At 41.7% G+C, this 20,688-nt stretch overlaps 1 protein-coding gene across 5 annotated transcripts in view; it reads left to right on the top strand.

Annotated features, from left to right (window-relative positions):
* Positions 1-20,688, top strand: part of ppfibp2b (PPFIA binding protein 2b) — an 86,750-nt gene that overhangs the window by 49,380 nt on the left and 16,682 nt on the right. For 4 of the 5 annotated variants that reach the window (XM_053319306.1, XM_053319303.1, XM_053319304.1 and 1 more), the window contains 3 exons: positions 7,258-7,407; positions 16,505-16,597; positions 19,897-20,008. In XM_053319306.1, the coding sequence (XP_053175281.1) occupies positions 7,258-7,407; positions 16,505-16,597; positions 19,897-20,008 (355 nt within the window). Of the gene's footprint in view, positions 1-7,257; positions 7,408-15,179; positions 15,408-16,504; positions 16,598-19,896; positions 20,009-20,688 lie in introns of all 5 variants that reach the window. The other variant, XM_053319308.1, reaches the window with a different exon arrangement.

Below are 20,688 nucleotides of genomic sequence, written 5' to 3'. Positions count from 1 at the left end.
TCATTCTTTTGAGTGGAGCCACTCTGGACTTGGATGCAACCAGGCTTATGGTCACCTTTCCATCCTTTGTTTCTCCTTGGAGATAAGCAACTGCACTGTAAGCCCTCTCACTTGCATCACAAAACACATGTAGCCTTAAATTTTGACTGTCCTGCTGCTGCATGTGTGTTTTGTACCAACGTGGGATTGACAGCTGGTGCAGTTGGGGGAGCTCTGAGCACCACTGTTGCCATTTCTTTGTCAAATCAGGCGGCAGTTCCTCATCCCACCTAAGCCCTCTTTCCCACATCTCCTGGAACAAGCATTTTATCCTGATAGTGAAAGGGGTCAAAAATCCTAGAGGGTCAAAAATGCGAGCAGAAGACTGCAGAACACTTCGTTTTGTGTTTTCTCTTTCTTTCAGAATATCAAGCAGCCCCCTGAGGTCGAACACAAAATCATCGGTGACAGGTCTCCAGACCAAGCCCAGAACCTTCAGCACTGACCCGTGTGTTTCTAGCTGTGCAGTGCAATCCAGTGAGCTCTCCTGCCATTTTTCTTTCAGCTCAGGAGAGTTCATCATCCATTTGCATAGCTCCATGCCTGCAGCAGACATGATGTTCTTGGCTGTGGTCGTCACTGCATGTGCCTCTGTCACCTCACTCGCACTTGAAATAAAGTCATCCACATAAAGTGAGGAGCTGATGGTGTCTATCACTTGTGGGTGTTCAAGCTCATATTGTCTCAAATGCTTCCTGATGGTGGCTGCGAGTAAGAATGGGCTTGATGAAGCTCCAAACACCACTCTTGTCATCCTAAGAATGCGCAGCTTCTCGTCCCTCTCCTCTGTTGGTGGGCCTGTGAACCACAGAAATCTTACAGCATCCCGGTCTCTTTCTGAGAGTGAAATCTGCAGAAATGCTTTCTTAATGTCTGCCATGTATGCAATTTCATGCAGTCTAAACTTAATCAAAACACTCATCAGATCTGGATTCAGATTGGGACCTGTTAAGAGACAGTCATTTAGTGAGGGACTTCCATCTTCGTGGGATGAAGCATCAAAGACAACCCGCAATTTTGTTGTCACCTTATCCTCCCTCAGTACAGCGTGATGAGGTAAGTAATATGTCTGACTGCTTGGTGAGGATGTGCGCTCCCTTGTCACATCCTCAGCCATTCCTTGTTTTAAGTAGTCCTCCACAACATCATTGTATCTGCTGTAGAGTGTGACATCCTTTCGTAGTTTCCTTTTCAAACTCTCCAGTCTCTTTTTTGCGATGCGGTAATTGTCTTGAAGTGGAGGGTGGTTTTGTCTCCATGGCAACTCCACTTGGTAACGCCCATCCTTGAAGATGGAAGTTTCCTCGAACCGCTGCAACGCTTCCACATCATCTGAGCTCTCAGACTTCTCACTTGTGATTCCCAGGGACTCAAGCTCCCAGAATGCATGCAGCTGCTTGTCAATCTGTGCATCCTCGCTGAGCTGAATGTGCATGCATGTTGTCTCTGTCATGCTGGACACTGCTACTGGGCCCTGCACTGTCCATCCAAAGGTGCTCTCCAGTGCTACCAGGCTCTCTGTCAGTCTTTCTACTCGGCCTGATACTATCTGCCAGTAGTAATCTGAGCCAATTAGCACAGAAAGTTCAGGTTCATCATCTCCAACGAAGTCTGCGAGTTGGAGACCTCTCTTATTCATTTCTCTCTGTATATGTTCACCAGGGACTTTCATCAGTGCAGTACAAACTTTGGGGGTCACAACTGCCTCTATTTCAGTTCTCTGCTGTTTATCCCAGATATTCTCCAAGCTGAGCTTCACTATGCTGCGCTTCACCGTTGTAGGAGCAGAGGAGCCGAATGTGTGAAGGGTAAGTGTCCCTTGTCTAATAACAGGTAGCTGCAGTGCCCTCACTACATTCTCATGCACAAAACTCCCCTGGCTGCCTCCATCTAGCAAGCAGCGAACCACCTTCCTGCCGGTGAGCCCTACAACCCATGCCTTGGCGGTTTGTAGCAGCACAGTGTTCTCAATATCAGGTTTGCCTTCTTCTGCTTGGGGAATTACAGAGGAAATGACAGTGTCCATGTTGGCAGATACAGCAGGTGGGGATGCGTCGGTTTTTTCACAAATGGCCACATGATGCTTGCCTCCACATGTGGCACATGACATGCTCTTTGACCTGCAGAACCTTGCGATGTGTTTAGGTCCCAAACACACAAAGCACCTGCCAAGCTTCTTCAGCTTTTCCTTACGTGCTGACACGTGGTGGTCTGGACAGATTTCAGACTTATGTTCAGCACTATCACAGAACAGGCAGTTTTGTATCTTCTGGTTGGCAGTGTGTAGTGTAGCTGCAGATGTCATACTTGGTTTCTTTAGTTTCATGTCACTGGTTGAATATGATTTGCTGTATGTTTTGTGAGCAGACTGGTTCTCTCTCTGGTTGTATGATCTCATCATTTGCGAAGCTCTCTCTCTGCTCTGAACCTCCTTTTGCAGAAATTTAAGCACGTCAGGCACCTTCCACTCATCCTGATCTCCTCTCTGACGGCTGTACTCAAGAGCCATGTCCTCTGGTAACATCTGGAGCAGTATTGGGCATAACATGCCTCCGTAGGTGTCTGATACCACTCCCAGTGACTCTAGGCTTCTGATTTGAATTTCACAGTCATCATATAACTGCCTCAGTGCACTGACATCAGATGATTTCTTTACAGGAGTGAGATTCAGAAGCTTCGACATGTGGGCATTTACAATAAGATCTTTCCTTCCAAATCTGCTTCGAAGTATAGCAACTGCAGCATCATAGTTACTGTCTGTCAGAGTGAGTCCTGCTACTGCCTTTGCAGCCGTTCCAGCAAGGTAAGTTTTCAGGTAGGTAAACTTTTCTCTGTTGCAAAGGGCATCATTGCTATGAATAGCAGTCTCATACTGACTCCAAAACTCCTGCCATAAACTTACGTCTCCATTGAATTTCTCGATCATTAGCTTCGGCAGTCTCACGGTCGGGTTGCTGCGCTGAGAGCCAGCGGTGTTTGCGCTAACATCACTTAGCCGAGCAGGCCGGGGATCGTCTTTATTCACAGTCTCACGTGCTCGGATCACTTGGTGAGCTCGCGTCTTCATCCCGATAATGCGGTCTCTGTAATCCTCTGCGATTTCGATCTCCGCCTCCACGTCCTCCAGCGAAGTGTGTTCCTCCGCTATGCGGTCCAGCTCGCGCAAACTGTCCTCCTTTGCTGACAACACGGCCAACATCTCTCGCACACGGCCGATGTCCGGGTCTCTCTTTGATACTTCACCGTCAATCTGATTCAACAGTCTTGTTGTGGAACTCCGTATTGTTCGACGCTTCCTTTTCGACCTTTCAATAAGTTGTTCCACATCGTCCAGTAACTGCTGCTCCTCGGTGTCTCTAGCTTCGTCGGCCATTATCTCCTGCTTCCCGGGTTTCGGCACCAAAATGTTGTAGAATTAATCTTCAAACTAAGAATGACGAAGCGAGACGTTTGTCTTCCATTTTAAGGTACTTTAGTTGGTAATAGTAAAATAAAGAAAAAGAGAAATCATACAGCGTGTGCGAGTTTTCAGGTTCAAACATGGCTGACTAACATAAACAAAAACCCCTGACGTAATCACGCTAGGCCACCTTCTTGCTCCTAGAGCATCATGGGAAATGAAGTCTTTAATGTAACTCCCAAATAAAATGAAATGCAGTCTATAACCTATTCAACATGTGAACTGGATTCATCTGAAATAATGTCTGTCCAACAAATAAAGTCTCAACAACGGTAGAATTTAGGTTAGGCTGTCCACAATGAATGGAAGTAAGTGCAAAGTCCTGACAAGGATAGCTGCGCAAACTTGTGTGTGTGTGTGTGTATTAGTGCGTTGGAAGTAGAGAAGGAGAAAGACAGAGAGAGATAAAGACACAGAGAGAGTCCATCCAGCCATGTAACATTATTTGTCAGTGCCTCAGGGCTGCTACTTGCTGTGGGAACCTCAACTAATCTAATAAGAAATCGTCCTTAGTCAGCACACATGCACACGCACGCACACACACACACACAGTGCAGTGTTCTCATGCTCCAGGGGATCCTCCCACACATGTAGTCATACTGTGATTGAATGTCCTACTGTGCCTTTATTCAGACAGACGTTACTGTAGCAGACATTTAGTGTAAATGTTTTAGAGTACTGTGGCTACATAATGTTCTTAACACATAATATAATATAATATAATATAATATAATATAATGTGTACAAGAGAGCTGACAGAGAAACACACATATGGAGTTCTAGTCAACTTCATCATATTTTTCAGATGTATAGATATCAATTCAATTCAATGCTTTTGTTGTCATTGCTTAGCAGTACAATTAAATGTTGTCCCCCCCATTGGCTGTTAGGCTCAGATCTCTTTACCTACATGAAGTTCACTACAACAGTTCATCTCCAAAATGCACCAAATGCAACCGAAACCATACACAACTGCATTACAATAAAAGGAATGACACGTCAGAAATTCCAGAAATGATTCAGTAGTGCTGTAATATGCTCACACACAAATGCATTACAATCAAATGTGTATACAATATATTCAAAGACAGGATCTGAGCTCTGCAAAACAACTCATATTTAACACAGGCTACATCCAAAACAGCTGAGTTGTAGTCTTGAAAGAGATCTATAAATGCTGCAGAGAGGATGATAATTTGTCACGTGCCGCTCTTCGTCATTAAACTAAAACAAATGTCAGGCAGCTGAACTGTGGGGCCACGACCACACAGTTCTGATAAATTACTTCTAAAGACTGCAGCTTATCCCGCTGTAAGTGACACTGGTGTTAGATTGCAAACTGACAGTCAGCTGCCATAACTAAGCAGATTTTCTCTGTGTGTGTGTGTGTGTGTGTGTGTGTGTGTGTGTGTGTGTGTGTGTGTGTGTGTGTGTGTGTGTGTGTGTGTGTGTGTGTGTGTGTGTGTGTGTGTGTGTGTGTGTGTGTTCATGCACTGAGCTCGGAGTGATTATGGGGTTTTAGCTGTCTGTCTGTGGCTGTGGTGTTGACATAATTTGTTTACCATGTGATCTGTCCATTCAGAGGGTACGGTATCCTGCTGCGGTCAAATACAGTCATCTCTAATGTGTTTAATGTAGGTATCCACAGGTGAAAATGATAAATGGTTAAAGACTTTAAATGTATTAATAATACGTTTGAACAAATATAAGCATATACAAATGTTAATTTAATGACATTTTGATTTAATCTGTAATGTTGTGCTTCATCTTTCAAGTACATAACCTTTAAATTCATTGGTGTCTTTTTTTCCTAAAGCAGTATGAATTAATTACACTTTGTAGCTACTTGGTGGCATCACAGCTAGCTGTAAAAACAACACTGACATATTACAGTATCACTTTATAAAGCTGATGTTGTTTTAAGTGTTTGGTGCCTATTTACACATCCAGCAGGTGCAGAGAAACATTCATTTTTCAACTTGATGAATGCTTTAGTTCTGGTGTCCACACACTCCTGAGACAAATATCTGTCTTTTTTTAGCTGCTAAATGCTCCACTATGTTCTCCAGCTGGTCACTAACTTTGTCTGTTTGACAGTCAGGTGATAAATCTCAGTATCTCAAAATATATTACAGTTTTCTGAAATCTGTAATATTCTGTAAAAACACAGACTGCCATTATGGGCCGGGTCAGAGTTATTTACCTTTAATTCCATATAAGCAGCGCTGCTCACTTCTGCAGTCTCCACTCAGGATGTACACAGTGAGGAATAGAGGACACTATTACTTGCTTAGCCAATGTGACATGAATAGCCTAGTTGTACTTAACTTAGTTGCTAATATGAAGTGTGGCAATATTGTGGTTAAAAAAAAAGATCAAGGTTATGTCCATGTAACATATGATAAGTCCATATATAGACATGATGATGTTGATAATTCCATTATTGTACGATGAGTCGATACAGTAATTATTGTGACAGGCCTAGGTCAGACTTCAGTGAAGGAACACTGCATTTTATCATTTTACCATAAGGGCAACTCCACTAATTTTATATGTCAATTTAGTCATCATGAGGAGATCTGCTCTTAAAAAACTGTTGCCTGTGGTCCTCTGTGCCTTTGTCATGTCCACTCAAGTGACTCAAACCTGGAAACTACAAATTAATGATAGATCTCTTTCTCGTCTAAGTGCAACATTAAACTCTAAGTACACATGAAAATGCAGCCTGAAAATGTGACATACAAAAGCACTAATGAACTTCTTTATGTTAGGTTTGCATGAGAAGGTAAGAAGAAGGACAGAAGCCACTGACCTTAGTTTGTCTCTGTCTCAAAGACATTGCAACATCTCAAAATGTATTGCACAACAGCTGTGTATTATTCAGAGTTATTCTGCAATCTTGAAAAGACATTCTGTGTTACGTCATAAATGTTCAATTTTCTTTAAAAACATTGAGATCAAAACATTTGCGTCCATTAAAGGTCAACCTGGTCAGATACTCTCCTTGATTTCATTGACAAGAACTTGACTTACTGGTAGATCAACATACCACATGTGAGTTTATGTGTGTTTTCTTTAGTTGGATTAATGGACCTTGAGTATTTTATGGTATAAAATGACAACCGAGAGGGAAGGGTTGAGCTCAAAGCTTTCAAACCTGCTTTATCAAACTTGTGGGCGAACTGTTTTCTTTTCCATTTGCCTCTGAAATGTTTTATTTCAACTGGTGCGGAGCGAGATGATGGATGTCAGAGGCTTAAAAAAACAAACTAAGGCAAGTTTGACTTTACCATAGAAAAGAGGAAGTGGGATTAGTTTAGTTAAGGAAATGAAAGCAACAGACATGCTGAAAGCTGGCAAAGACGGAGAGCGTGTTTTTGTGTGACTGAGAGAAAACACTCACACGTCTTCATGTCCTGTAGCCTGCATGTCCTCTCTTTCTTTTTTAGACGCACTTTCTTTTTCTCTCTCCCATACCAAAGAAGCACAGGGATGTATTAATAGAGTCTGTGTGAGTGTGTGTGTGTGTGTGCGTGTGTGTGTAAGTGTGTATATTTAGCTTTGTGGGGTCTGGGCCCCCAGCCTAGCCTGGTATCTCAGTGTGGGAAGAACATTGTACTGAGTGGAGTAACATGCTGAACTCTTACTATCCTGCTCTCTCATAACTGTATGTGTTTTCATTCATTTGTGTGTGTATTGTTTTTATTTTTTTTTTCTGCATGTCACCTACAGCGTATATGTGTGTGTTTGTTTCTCAGGAGCTGATGAGCAGGACCTCTCTGGAGACCCAGAAGTTGGATCTGATGGACGAGGTTTCTTACCTCAAACTGAAGCTGGTCAGCATGGAGGAGACGCACCCCATCACGCACCCGCAAGATCCCATGGAAACAAAGCAGAACAAAGCCGAGGTATTGAGAGTGAACAGACCTGTGTGTGTGTGTGTGTGTGTGTGTGTGTGTGTGTGTGTGTGTGTGTGTGTGTGTGTGTGTGTGTGGTTGTCTGTTTCATTGAGCTAACGCTGTTCGACACATTCAACAAGAGCAGAAGTGCTGCGTCTTTGATCCAGGGATTAACAGCTTGAATCGCGCTCATAGTTAATGTGCTACAGGAAAAGATCCCAGCTGCATTTGTCTGAATGAAAAGTCTCCACTAATTATGTATGCATACAGTATGTACCATTGATGCTACCAAAAATACATCTAAAAATGTTCCGGATTATCATGGAACACACATTAGTTTAATGCTACGTAGGGTTTGGCAGTTTAACTGTATCTTTATGGTTTATTTAGACCTCTGTGGGCAGTGTTGCAAATCAATGAACACAACAGCTTTATTGCAATATTGGATATACAAGATTTTAACATTAATATATCATATATCTTGATTCATCCCGTATGTGACCTGGCCAAAAACAAACATTCCTGTCTGGTTATTTTATTATTTGTCATTATTTCAAGGGTTTCCCAGTTAACTTCACAGAAAATGTATATAACATATATAATAATGATTTTAATGTTACATACTGTACTGTACATGGCCCAACCCTAATGCTGTGTTGTGTTCTTGATGGTAGTTTGTTGTATGATCATATGTCTTAGAACATTTATCAGTCACAGTCAAGAAATATAAACTAAACTTACACGTGCAATAGACAGGGATATTAAAACACTGCTGAAGTCTTTATTCCTGTTCTCTCAGTGAGTAAAACACTGCCACTAACACTGTCACGTATCTGTCAAATGCTGTGTGTCCAATAGCTTACTAATGTACTTCTACCTCATATTTTGAGTATGGAAGTATGGAAACATGCAGTGCACTATGAGTACCCGGATGGTGCACTCAAAACCATCAATAAGTTGAGTGTGGAGCTATGAACACTTCTCACCCTCAATGGTCGCCATCTTGGCTACGTAGCAGAAGGGAAGGGACCACTTTTCAAACAGGAAAAGGTGGCCAAGGATGTTGTAATATTGTGAACATCACTGTATTATATAAATGCATTATACATGTGTTTATTGCACTAAGCACCACTATACTGTTGTCAGATAAGCCATCAGTAGGTTTCTTGGTTTAATTTAGCAGGCTCTAATGATTTGGTGCAATGAACGATAATGCAAATGCTAACTTGCTAATCGTCATTTCCGGTAAGCGCAACAACCGTGTTTGATTTGAGACAACACTGTCCTGTCGATAATATGCACACTACACAAGGAAGTACATAATGTACACAGTGTACAGTATATAAGTTATAATGTCCATGTTTTTGTCATTATTGCTCAAACAAGCCAATTTTATTCACACCATATGTTTTCCCTATTTCCCCCTTCTGCAGCAGCGCACCCCCTGTATCCCCCACCCCCACCCCCCAAAGCAGTCAACCTAGAGGAAACACTGCATACCAACCATAAAATGACACACGTGCAAAAAAAAAGAGACTATTGGCATATTTCTCTTGTCTACATTGTCTGCAAGCTAAAGGAAAACAATCACATTCCATTACCATCAGGGTTTATTTAGGGACGCATGAGGCCAACTCTCAGACATGCTGTATAAGGATGTATGTCAGTTGTTTATCCGTTTTCAATGTTTTCACTGTTTCTCAGCTAAAGGGAATAGTTAAAACTTTCACCACTGACTGCTGTGGTCACAATAATCCGCCACAACTCCAGCCAAAGTAGATGGTTTCTCAGACATGGAACTTTCCCCTTTAAGCATTTGGGAAGTGGACACAGATTGAGATGATTGTGTGGTACACAAAATATCTAGATTTTCCTGGCTTAAAGTATCTATCTGCTATATCTACTTTCAAACTTTTTTTGTTTTTTCACTTCTTGTCTTGTCTTGCCATGGTGTTATTGCACTTTGCTTTCCAGAAGTCACTTGAAAATGAAACACTTCTTAGTATTGTTCTCTTTTATTTGATTTTATGTAGATAACGTTTGAGTTTCTCAAGGTTCTGCTCTTTTGTTTCAATCATTCACCAAATAATGGCTCATGCCAACAAACACTGCTTTCACTCATACTACTAAATTCCCCTTAATTCATGTTTTTGTGATGTCACCTGTTAGCTGCTGACAGATCCCACTTATGGGAGTGGAATGTGTGTTTGACGTGAACCCGGTCTTGCTCACAGCTCTTTCGTCACCTTCAGAGTTGTCAGCTGGTCAGTGTGGAGGTGACGGATAATTCACCCGCGGTATGGACTGTGTCATAACACTTAGCAACAAGAATGGATTGCATTAACTATCAACACAATACTAGAATGATGGAAAACTGAACATTTTTAAAACTTTCTTAGCTCAGACTTGTAGTGTAAAGAGCTTTTTGAAAATACACGGGTCCTATTATTATAGGGAAACATGACTAAAACTCTACAGCCTCACTGGCAGCTGGAGGCTGAGTATCCATAGCAGCTGCCTGTAAGTTAATGTGCTAAATTGATCTGGACGAAAGTGCTGGATGGACCGACCCAAACAAACCCACCCAGCTAACTGACCAAGAAAATGACCATCCTTAGTTGAACAAAAACTAATATCCACTGCATTTAAAACAAGATCTAGAGTCTACAGCCATGTTAGCAGCTCTGTGAGGTTATAATTGAGTTAAATGCTCACTTGAGTATGCTAAGATGCTAACAATAATGCCAGCATGTTGGTGTTCAGTAGGTATAACGATGACCATATTCACTGTGTAGGTTTGGCATGTTAACATTCTAATATTTTAAAAAGTTAAAGATCCAGCAATACTTATTTTAGTATAGAACAACGTCATTAATAGACCAACGCATTTTGGCTTGTGTTCTTCTTCAGAGTAGTCATAAAACACATTATATTGTCATGTGACATCAAGTCAAACATTGTCCCAGATAGGCAGGGAGGCACAGGGAGGTATTTAATCAGAATCCAAAGTTTTGGGCAAAATTAAATTGTGAGCTGATAATGGAAAGAAGATGAAAAATGAGGATATCAAAGATATGACAAGTCATCTTCTGGGGACCGTAAAAGTCTGCACAAAACTTCAAAGCAATCCATCTAACAGTTGTCATAATATTTCAGTCTGGACAAGAGTGATGGACTAACTGATGTGATGGACTGTCCGACAGACCCACATTGCCATCCATAAAACAGTAGCTTCTCACAACTCCTTATTCAGTTTAGTGTATGAACAAATTCATACTCTTGGTTCAGTGTTTCACCAAGAAAGTTTCACTACAGACTCTAGTGCTGGTAAAACTTCTGCCAACTCTAAACCATTCTCCAACCCCCAATGCTACAGTACTAAACGGTTCATTTGTTGTCTTTCAGGTTTTTTGTTTTCTCACTAAATCAACGAGACATTGGGCTTTCCCACCAGCTCATTTTGTTTTTCATGGCTGAAGTTCAAATGATCATCCAGTCAGTTGAAAAAGTGGTTGTCCCCAAACACGATATTTCAGCCAAATCTGTCGCGCAGATACTAAAGACACAAATGTTGAAAACATGCCCCCCCTCCCCCCCATCCACCATCCAACTTCACTGGCAGAGGTAATATTTAAATGTGTCTGGATGCAGAACAAACTTCAGTTTGAGTCTCTGAAACAAGCCACAGCACATCCAAATAGTCTCCATGGACGGTTTCAACAACACTTTGCAGATGACTGAAAACAAACTATAAGTGAATATTGCAGATGAAACATCAGAAACAAGTGAAATGATTAAGTCCTAAAAGTCTTGACCCCTGTCTGTCCACCATTAAAACTGGGGTAGGGTCTAGGTTTACGGTCCTAGGTTTATACCATGTTATTTCACCAGCTGAAGTAAACATCACTTTTTGTATTGGGATGTTTGTATGTCGAAACACAGACACATTACCCAAGTCTAGCTGAGCAGTCTTTTGCTTGTCTTCACTAGTTTCTTTGTGTAGACTTTGTTCATTGTGACACCCAGCTGCTGCCCATGGCACCGCAAGATACTGAAGCTGCTCTTGTGGTTTGGCTGTGTAAATGTGTGTGTCAGGGAGGACAGAAAGTGGAGAGAAAAGGAAGAAAAGCAACAGAGGGACAAGATGAGAGAAGGTGACAGACAGATATTGAGATGAAAAATGACAGGGTGAACTGTGGAAATATTGGTTTGTGTCCTGGAAGGTTGACACACACACAAAGTGAACATGCAGGACATTCACACCACAAATCCTGCAGGACGTAACTGTCAGCGATGTTTGCCTTTGTGAGAAAAACCACCATGTGATCTGACTCTTCTCATAACATTTCTGCCTCTTGTACAAAACTCACATGGAATGTCTTTGCCCCCCGCAGGAAGCCATATTTTTAAACAGTACACTGTGTTTCCAATAAATCACTACTGAAGCACAGTGACTGATTAAAGATAGTTCCAGTTTATTAAAACTTTGGTCCAGGTTGAAATGTATCAACTTCTATTGGATGGATTTCAATAAAATTAGGATCAGGTGTTCTCCTCAGGATGAATTGTAATAACTACAGTGATCCATTAATTTTTCATCTAGTATCATCATCAGGTTAAAGATGTATTATGTCATCCACTCTATTTCTGTGTTTTGTGCTTAATAGCAAATGTTTAGTTTGTGTTTTGTTTAGTTGCAAACTGTAACCTCACCACTAGATGCCACTAAATCCTACACACTGCACCTTTAAGATGGGGACTGTAGTGAATAACATCACATAACACATAAGCTAAACATCAGAATGTTAAAGACACTGATGTTAGCGATTAGCTCAAAGCACCACTGTGCCTATATACAGCCTTGCATTGGTACTAGCATGCCTTTAGACTCTGTTTATAGGCTCTTTCAATTAGTTTGACTAACTTAGATGTTTGTGTAAAACCTCAGACAGCATAGACAAGTTCCTACATCTCAGCAATTAACTTCACTGCCATTACCAACAGGAATGATCAAAACTATAAAAGTAAGGCCCATGTTGTTATAAACTGTAATTATCCTTTAAAACATTGACAGACAGTCCTCTTCCTCTGTCTACTGTCCTGGCTCAAGTATTAATTGATTCAGCAGCCTATCACATACAGTGTATTACCCTTCAGCTCTAGTTTGTGTTGCAAGAAAAGCTAAATTGAGAGTGTGTGGTTTGCTGAACATTCACTCATCTCACAAAACTGTCTTGTGTTTTTCTCAGACTGTGACAGATATTAAGTATATTCACAGTGGCATGCTGGGCTCACACGGCTGAATCTCTGAGCTTATGGCTCCACTGCTGAGATGTTCCCATCAGATCTGCGTCTGTGTCGTCTGATGGAGTGTTTTAACATTGACAAGTCGATGCTTCGTTAGCAGAGTAATGAGATGACACACCCAAATCCAACATATCCGATGTACAGTACCGGTGTTTTGCCATGGTCACGTGACGTCACGATGGTAACGGGCACTGGCTTTTCATTTTTGTCAGGAAAGTGTGAGTGTGTTTGTGTGTGTGTGTGTGTGTGTGTGTGTGTGTGTGTGTGTGTGTGTGTGGTTAGTAACAGCTGCAAGGCTCCGGTTGGTTGGCAAAAGGAATGGTAGGCATCCATTCTAAGCATTCCTGGGGGCCAAACACTTTCACCTCAGGAAACCACAGGAGCACCACACATAATCTCACTGCTGTCACAGGAAGACCTTGAATTACTAAAACATCAACTCTTCAGGAAAAAGGGTTTGCAGTTTGATGACCACGCTTTTGCTTTATTTTATGTGAAAAAGTTGAAATTACAGACAGTGTTCTGTTGTTGATCCTTCTCCTCTGTCTGCTGCGACTCTTATCTTCTCTGCCTCTTCCTGTCTTGCTCTGACAGGTCTAAATTCTGGGTCATGGCCCTATTTCTGCTGGGATCAGACTTGGCTTGAGTTCAGGCATCTTATAATAACCCCGATGTTCAGGGTGGAGCTGTTACATGGAGGTTTAAAAGCCTGTAATGGTGTGCTGAAAGACAGATCACATCACATCTGACAAACAAAGTCGATTTTATTAATTAAGAAATCACAACAGTAAATGTATGAGCTACTCTGTGGCTGAAATATTTGTCCTATTATAAAATTAAAAAAAACATTTCTTCTTCTTAAAAACATTATTTTAAGGATACTTCAGATGAAAATAAAAAAAGAGCATGCTTCATGAAGTCAAATGTAATCTGCAGAAAATCTAATAAAAACATGTGCCTGTTAGATCACTGATATAATCACTTTTAACTACTCACTCATGTGCTGCATTTGTGAGTGTTGGTCTTGCGCGTCCTTAGAAATTAACGTCAAACATCCACAAGATGCAATTAAGCACATGAACTAAATGAAGCTCATCGGGGGAAATCATCAGTATGTGAAGTATAAAACAGCAGACTCTGAAGAAACGACAACAAAAGTAGCCGAAAGCTTTGAAGAAAAACTCAATTTTTCTGCTATACTATAAAATATGGTTTATATAATATTTTGTATAAGTGACTATGTGTTTGTCAGCTCATCATTTTTCAGCAAAACTTGAATATTTGCTCTCACAGCTCCACTCAGTACTGTCCTCAGCTGTATATAGCTATAAGCTGATAAAGCCAACCTCTGCAGTAAGGAACAGACAAACAAAGCAATTAGCTGGTGACCATATTTAGTAGCTAAACAAGAAGAAGAATGCAAAACAATATTAGGTAGGTAAATAGAAGGAAAAAACAAATAAATTACACATTGAAGTTAAAACCTTTTGCAGTCAATGAAAACAAAGTATGAGATAAGGCCTTTGAACAGCTGTACAGTCAGATTTGACTCAGGAACTGGTGGAGACCAAAACAGAGCTCAAAGGGGAGTGAACAAAAGACTTAGGCTGTAAATAATAGTCCTTCTACCAAACTCTGCTGGACTGTCCACTTTCTCCACTGACCCCAGAATGACCTAGAAATTAACACATGGCTATTTTCCTATTAGTCCTTACATGGCATCCCAAATAGTGGGGCAGAAAGACTTGTACTCTGTGTGTGTGTGGGTGAGTGTGTGGGTGAGTGTATGGGTGTGTTCAGTTGAATCTTTAAACACATATCTGTTTCTCACACCATCTCTACAGTGTGAGACACTGAGGCACGATGCGCCTCGTCTGCATCTGCCCCGAGGCTGCATCTGTCTCACACACTCTCACTGCCTCGCCAGTGACTCATTTTATACAAGCAGAATAAAACAGTCATCTCATGTCCCATGAAAACAGTATATTTATATGTATGTAAGTGACCAAGGGTTCCTCAGCGGTGTCATACAGTTTGCCTGTGTGTCATGTGTGTATGTATGTTTCTTTCCTTAATCAGCAACTGTTTTAAGGATTCCTGTAAGGATTCCTTCTTTTAACATGCAAGATCTTCATCACACAGTTACAAGTCTTCCTCTGCATTATGTTTTGTAATTAATGTCATTTGATTTTCAGTTTGTCAATTTCATTTGATTTTTTTGGCATTTCTGTAATATTTTCCTCAGTAACAGTCGACTGTGATGGATATATGGAAACAGGCGTTCCCATGTACTGACAAGATTAAATTAAATTAAATCATGTCTGACTCTCCTCTCCTCTCTCCTCGCAACTGACTTTCACTCAATCCTCTTTTCTTTCTCCTCATCTCACCAATTTTTTTAATTTTTTTTTTACCTTCTTCTACCACCCCCTTCATTTGTCTGCCATCCTCCCGTCGCTCCCCATCTCTCCCAGTGTGTGGTAAATCTCATCAGTGAGCTCCAGGAGCAGATGTGCAAGTTTCAGGAGGAGATCAGCACTCGTATCCAGGAGAAACGGGCCCTGGAGGAGAGGGAGGCCCACCAGGGGGAGCCCAGAGACAGCTCCGCCCAGGGCCACGGCCCTCAGGTCGGGTTTGGCGGCTCAAACCTGAGCCTGTGTGTCTGTGACGCCCGGACACACAATGGAGGACAGACTGTACACGTAGGGAGACTTGATGGATGAACTCATCTTCCCCTCCTCCCCCCATCATTTCTTCTCTTCTTCTCCTCTCCCCCTTTTTAACCAGTCCACACACGCCACCCGGTATTTGGACACTTCCACAGAATCAAACTAACAGCCTCTCTTGTAGTGTGTCTGTGTGTGTACTGCAGGATGTTGGGCTCACGCTCTACTCTACTGGTTCTTGCAGATATATGGAGACCTTTTTATTTGACTTTCCAAATGCTTCCATACATTTGAGGTGCATTGAGGTTTTTGAAGCTTAATGTACAACAATAAATAAAAGAAGTAAATCTTCCTGTACCACCTTACTGCAGTAGTTTGAAAAATGCACCTTTCTCAGTCTTCAGTAGCTCCTTAAGTGTATGAGGCATTTGGACAATCACATTTAAGCCTCGATCTGGACTTTGTCTTCATAAATCCTTTCAAATTGGGTTTTGTAGCAGGCGTTGTGGTTTTATTTCATTTGATGTGGTTTGCTTGCATGACAGCGGGTCCTCCCTCTACTAACAACATTTTACATGTCTGTTTCCTCCTACACTGACGAGGTGGATGGGTCATGTAACAGTTCCTGTAATACGTCATATTGCCAAAAGGCAGTGTTTTCAGAATGGCATGGTTAACTTTAGGGGATGCAATAGAAGGGGTGGCTTTGTAGATTTGTCCATTCAGGCACATGTGAAGCCTGGGTGGCTTTCGGTCCTGTTGTGGGTCCTCAGGTTCATCCTTTTCCTGGTTGTGGATAACTGCACGCTGTGGTGTCTGTTTCAGGAGGATCATGTTTCCTATATTAACCACTGTCCAGCCCTGGAGACCTTTATAACTGCACTGAATGTGAAGCTCATGTTTGAATACCCTCCCATGTTATATGTGGTGCATGTGCACAGTTCAGTAACGCAGACAAACATCCTGCTGATTCTGAAGTTTGGAAGAATTTTTAAGACATTTGAACTTTCAGAATAATTGTGCACATGTAGGTGAATTCATCTGAATGACTGAATGTTTGAACTGAAGCTGGACTTTACAGAGATATTTAAGGACTAACAGATGCTGTGTTTTGGTTTTTCTGCTCTCTGCAGGATTTGCTACAAGAAGTGAAGCAGCTCAAGAACAAAGTGGATGAGCTGGAGGGAGAGAAGAGTCAGTATGAGAGGAAACTGAGAGCCACCAAGGTACAAATTACACAAATGTAGCCTTTGTCATATATCTTTGTGGTCAGCCAATCTGGACCAGCTGCATATACTATTTTGACAGTATATATAGTTCAAGTGTTACATGTTTTACTAGTAACAGCTGTAGATAAAAATACTGTTACAGATTCCAACAGTCTGGAATGACAGAGTTGGTAAGTAAGGTACAGAGAGCTTTGGAAGAAACATGTCAATAAGTAAAGCTGCAAAATGTATTATGAATATGAACTTACATCTGGGCTATTCCTTCTATGCAGAATAACTGAATGGTGCTTCTCTTGCCTGGCTTATGGATTTAACCTCTTAAACTTCACACGTTTCCCTTTAAAGAGCAACTTAAAAATCACCTGATTTTTGTTTTGTTTTGTTGCTAACCTCTAGTGATTTAACTTCTCATCTTGCTGCTATGATGTAATATTGTCCTCCAATGCCCTGTGACATCACCGGTGGGTGGGGTTACAGGTGCAGCAGAGCATACATCAGTGGTTCTGGCTGTGGTCAGAGATGTAACAGGTATTTTTGGATTACTATGAAGTGTCTGGTTGCACAACATGACTTAAGAATGATTGCCCAGCAGAATTTAAGAGGTTAACTTCCTGAAAGAAGCATCTCTCTTCTAACACACGGGATGCATCTCAATTCCCTTTTATTGCATGAGGAAATGTGTTTTTAGAGAAATGACACGTCTCCTTTTCCTCTGATTCGTCATGTAAAGCTACGTCCGTTTCCGATGACGGCAGCGGCCGATCACAGCTGGATCAGCTGTCAGCTTTAACAGCTGGAACGACGTTTGATGGACTTTTGCCCCCGCACACATGTTCATTGTGTTAACACTAAATGAACACTGACAGAGCAGCTGTTGTCTTTCTGCAGCTTGTTACCAGTTTAACAAACAACTGTACATAGATATCATTTCTACTGGTAGAATGCATTTATATTATTGATTCATTATTATTCTGATTGTGAAGTTATTATTTAATAACTCAGAATATGATCAGAGTTTGGTTTGAACACTGGAAATAATCTATGAGGCTAAATGTCACTCTGAGCTTTGCGGCCTCACATGTGACTGAATGGTAACAACGATAAATGATGTCAAATATAAAAAGACTTTACTTTAATTTGATCCATAATAACAGCTGCTTGTGGTTCTTCTGTTCACCTACAATTAACACAGATGTTTAGCTAGATGGTGAACCAGAAAATAAATCAAATATAAAACTTGGGAGCAACACACCTGAGTTTACTCTGTTATCCATCTTCACTCCATTATAAAACTGCAGGGAAGCTGTGATTAATCTGCTGCAGCGTCCAATCAGTGACTGCTCTCTAGTAATAGGGCGTGTTAGCTGGTGAACGCTGGGATGGAGGAGCGAGGAAATATCAGTGAAGGGAATTGAGATGCACCTATTTGTTTGTTCTTGGTTAATTTAAACTGCTGTTGCTTCCTCTGTGCTTACAGTGCTTCCTTCCTCCTCTCTTCTTCTCCCTCCTTCACTCTCTGCATCCTCTCTTCTTCTTCTCTAACCCCTCTCTGCGGCTTGCTCTCTTCACTATTTTTCCACTCTTCCTCTCTCTTTCTCTCTACATCTCTAAATCACCTCCCTCCCATCATTACCCCTCTCTCTCTCTCTCTCTCTCTCTCTCTCTCTCTCTCTCTCTCTCTCTCTCTCTCTCTCTCTCTCTCTCTCTCTCTCTCTCTCTCTCTCTCTCTCTCTCTCTCTCTCTCTCTCTCTCTCTCTCTCTCTCTCTCTCTCTCTCTCTCTCTCTCTCTCTCTCTCTCTCTCTCTCTCTCTCTCTCTCTCTCTCTCCCCTCTGTAGCTCTCGATCTCTTACTCTCTTCATGTGTGTTACCAGTCGCTCATGACCCAGCTGTCCAGCCTCAAGCTGACTGTGGAGCACACACAGCTGGAGAAGCAGCACTGGGAGGAGCGCTGGCGCAGCGCACAGGTGCCTCCTTTTCCTCCTCTTCTTGCTGCCCCCCCCCCAATACTCCTAATGCTCCCCCTTTTCCACTTCTTCTGTTCTTCCTTTGCACTTATGCCTCTCCATTTCCTCCTCTTCTTCCTAATTTTGCACTTGCAGCTCACCTTCTCCTCTAAGACTCCTTGTGTTGCTTTTTGTCCGTCCTGTGATGGCTTAACGTTAGAGAGACCATGAAAAGAAACTTCCTCTCTGTCAGTTTTTGATGTAATATTGCATCAGTGCATCCATCATTTGTATGTGTTTGTGTGATCACACTGAATTCATGTTCACTGTGTTTATTATATTTCAAAGTCAGACACCTAAAAGCTGCATTAGCAACTTCTCACTTTAAAAACATTGGCTGTGCCAATCTGGTGTGAAAAAAATATGATGTAGGGACACAAAACATTTCCAACTAATAGTCTGAACATATCCCTGTAGTCACTCTGTAAAGCAGCTGCAGGAGGCGTAAAGTTCACATTTATAGCTTAGCACCATTGTAAAACATGCTAGTCTGTGTACACACCTGTTTTCTGACACCTGTCGCCTCCCTCCAGCAGCTTTGCCATATTTAGTCTTCAACTCAGTATAGGAAGTCCAAGAAAAACATAAAGGCCTCTGTTTTTATATAACAAAGACACAAGCAAAATATACAAGTATAAATTGGGGCCACAAGCACACATGGGTGCGTGCGAATAACAACATTTTGCAGATGTGTTAGTTTTGGATTTGTAAGTTGTAAGTGAATGATGGATGGAACAAGTATTTTCAGGCATCAAGTAGGTGTTCAAGTCACATGAGAGTCATCAGAGTAACTTTAGTAAGATATGTGAACTAATTTGGCACAGTGTGGGTCTAATCTGACTCAGATAAACTCTGATACTGTCCATACTTTGGTGTCCAGAGGAGTGTCCCTGGTCAAGCTTTGAAGACTAATTCTCAATTTACAACCAATTCTCATCACACACATCTGTCACATCTGGTTCAGCTAGCCTAGTGATGGACTTACTCATTGCCTGATTTGTCTCTCCAGTGTGTAGGTGTGTGCTTTTGAGAGATGCACTCACATTCACATCATTACTCGAGTGATCTGATAACAATTAGCACCTCGTTATGTGACTCCAGCAGCTGCCATGAGACTTGAATCATTCTCAGAACAGACACAAAATGTAAATTCTTGAAATTCCAGCAGTCAACAAACCTGATGAAAAAATACTCTTATTCAAATGAAATCAAGTAGACTCATGACTCCTAGCTACCCAATGACCTGGAACACTGACACTGTTCATAGACATGCACTCTGTCTTCCTCCACAGACAGAAATCTCAGATCTGCAGCACCTCCTGGCATCTAAAGACGCCGAGATCGAATGCCTGCAGACCCAGCTGCTGGCCAGAGGCGGCTCGGCCAATGACAACGCAGAGAGAGGTACACACAGCTGACGGTCTGACCAGTCACATCAGATCTAGATCTGTCAGTTGCAGATGCGTGTGTGAGAGCCAGCGATATGCGTGTCTGTCAACTCTGATTACTGTAACATCTAATCAACCTCTCTCCTCTGCTGTACACTTGACTTGTTCTTGACTCTCTGCTGCCCTCTGCTGTAGAGGAGGTGTATATCAAGCAGCTGATTAACAAATGTAAGGCATGGTGTGCGTCCGTAACGGGTCTCATTTCAAGCCAAACTCCTCTGCCTGCATCAACAACTTGATTTCTGTCTTTGATTTGTTTATTTCAAGTATACAGTCAGGTGCTGCAGTGATTTTCTCATAAAGCCTCAGAAACTGCAGCTTTTTCTCTCGTTTGCTCTCTTCAGACAGAGGAAAAGGGAATGGCTCAAATTTGAAATATTTGACAGCAGTAAGTGTCCAATTTGAATGTTGAAGCTAAGCAGTCTTTTAATCAAGTGTCTGGTGGCAGAGTGTTTTGGTTTGAGATCGGACCACAGCCGAGCTTCAGTTTGTGTCATTCGTAGTTAAACAGTCCAGCTTCACTGAACCTAAGTGCAATGACACTACATCCTTTCAAATCTTCTGGCTGGTGTGATCTTCAGAGAGCTTCTTTGAGAGAGCAGTGAGCAGCACAACACAAGACTTGGAGGGTTTTAT

Source organism: Scomber japonicus, chromosome 5, assembly GCF_027409825.1.
Source record: "Scomber japonicus isolate fScoJap1 chromosome 5, fScoJap1.pri, whole genome shotgun sequence".
Classification (NCBI taxonomy): Eukaryota; Metazoa; Chordata; class Actinopteri; order Scombriformes; family Scombridae; genus Scomber; species Scomber japonicus.
The sequence above is the reverse complement of the archived record's forward strand: the minus strand, read 5'-3'. Positions and strand labels throughout refer to the sequence as shown.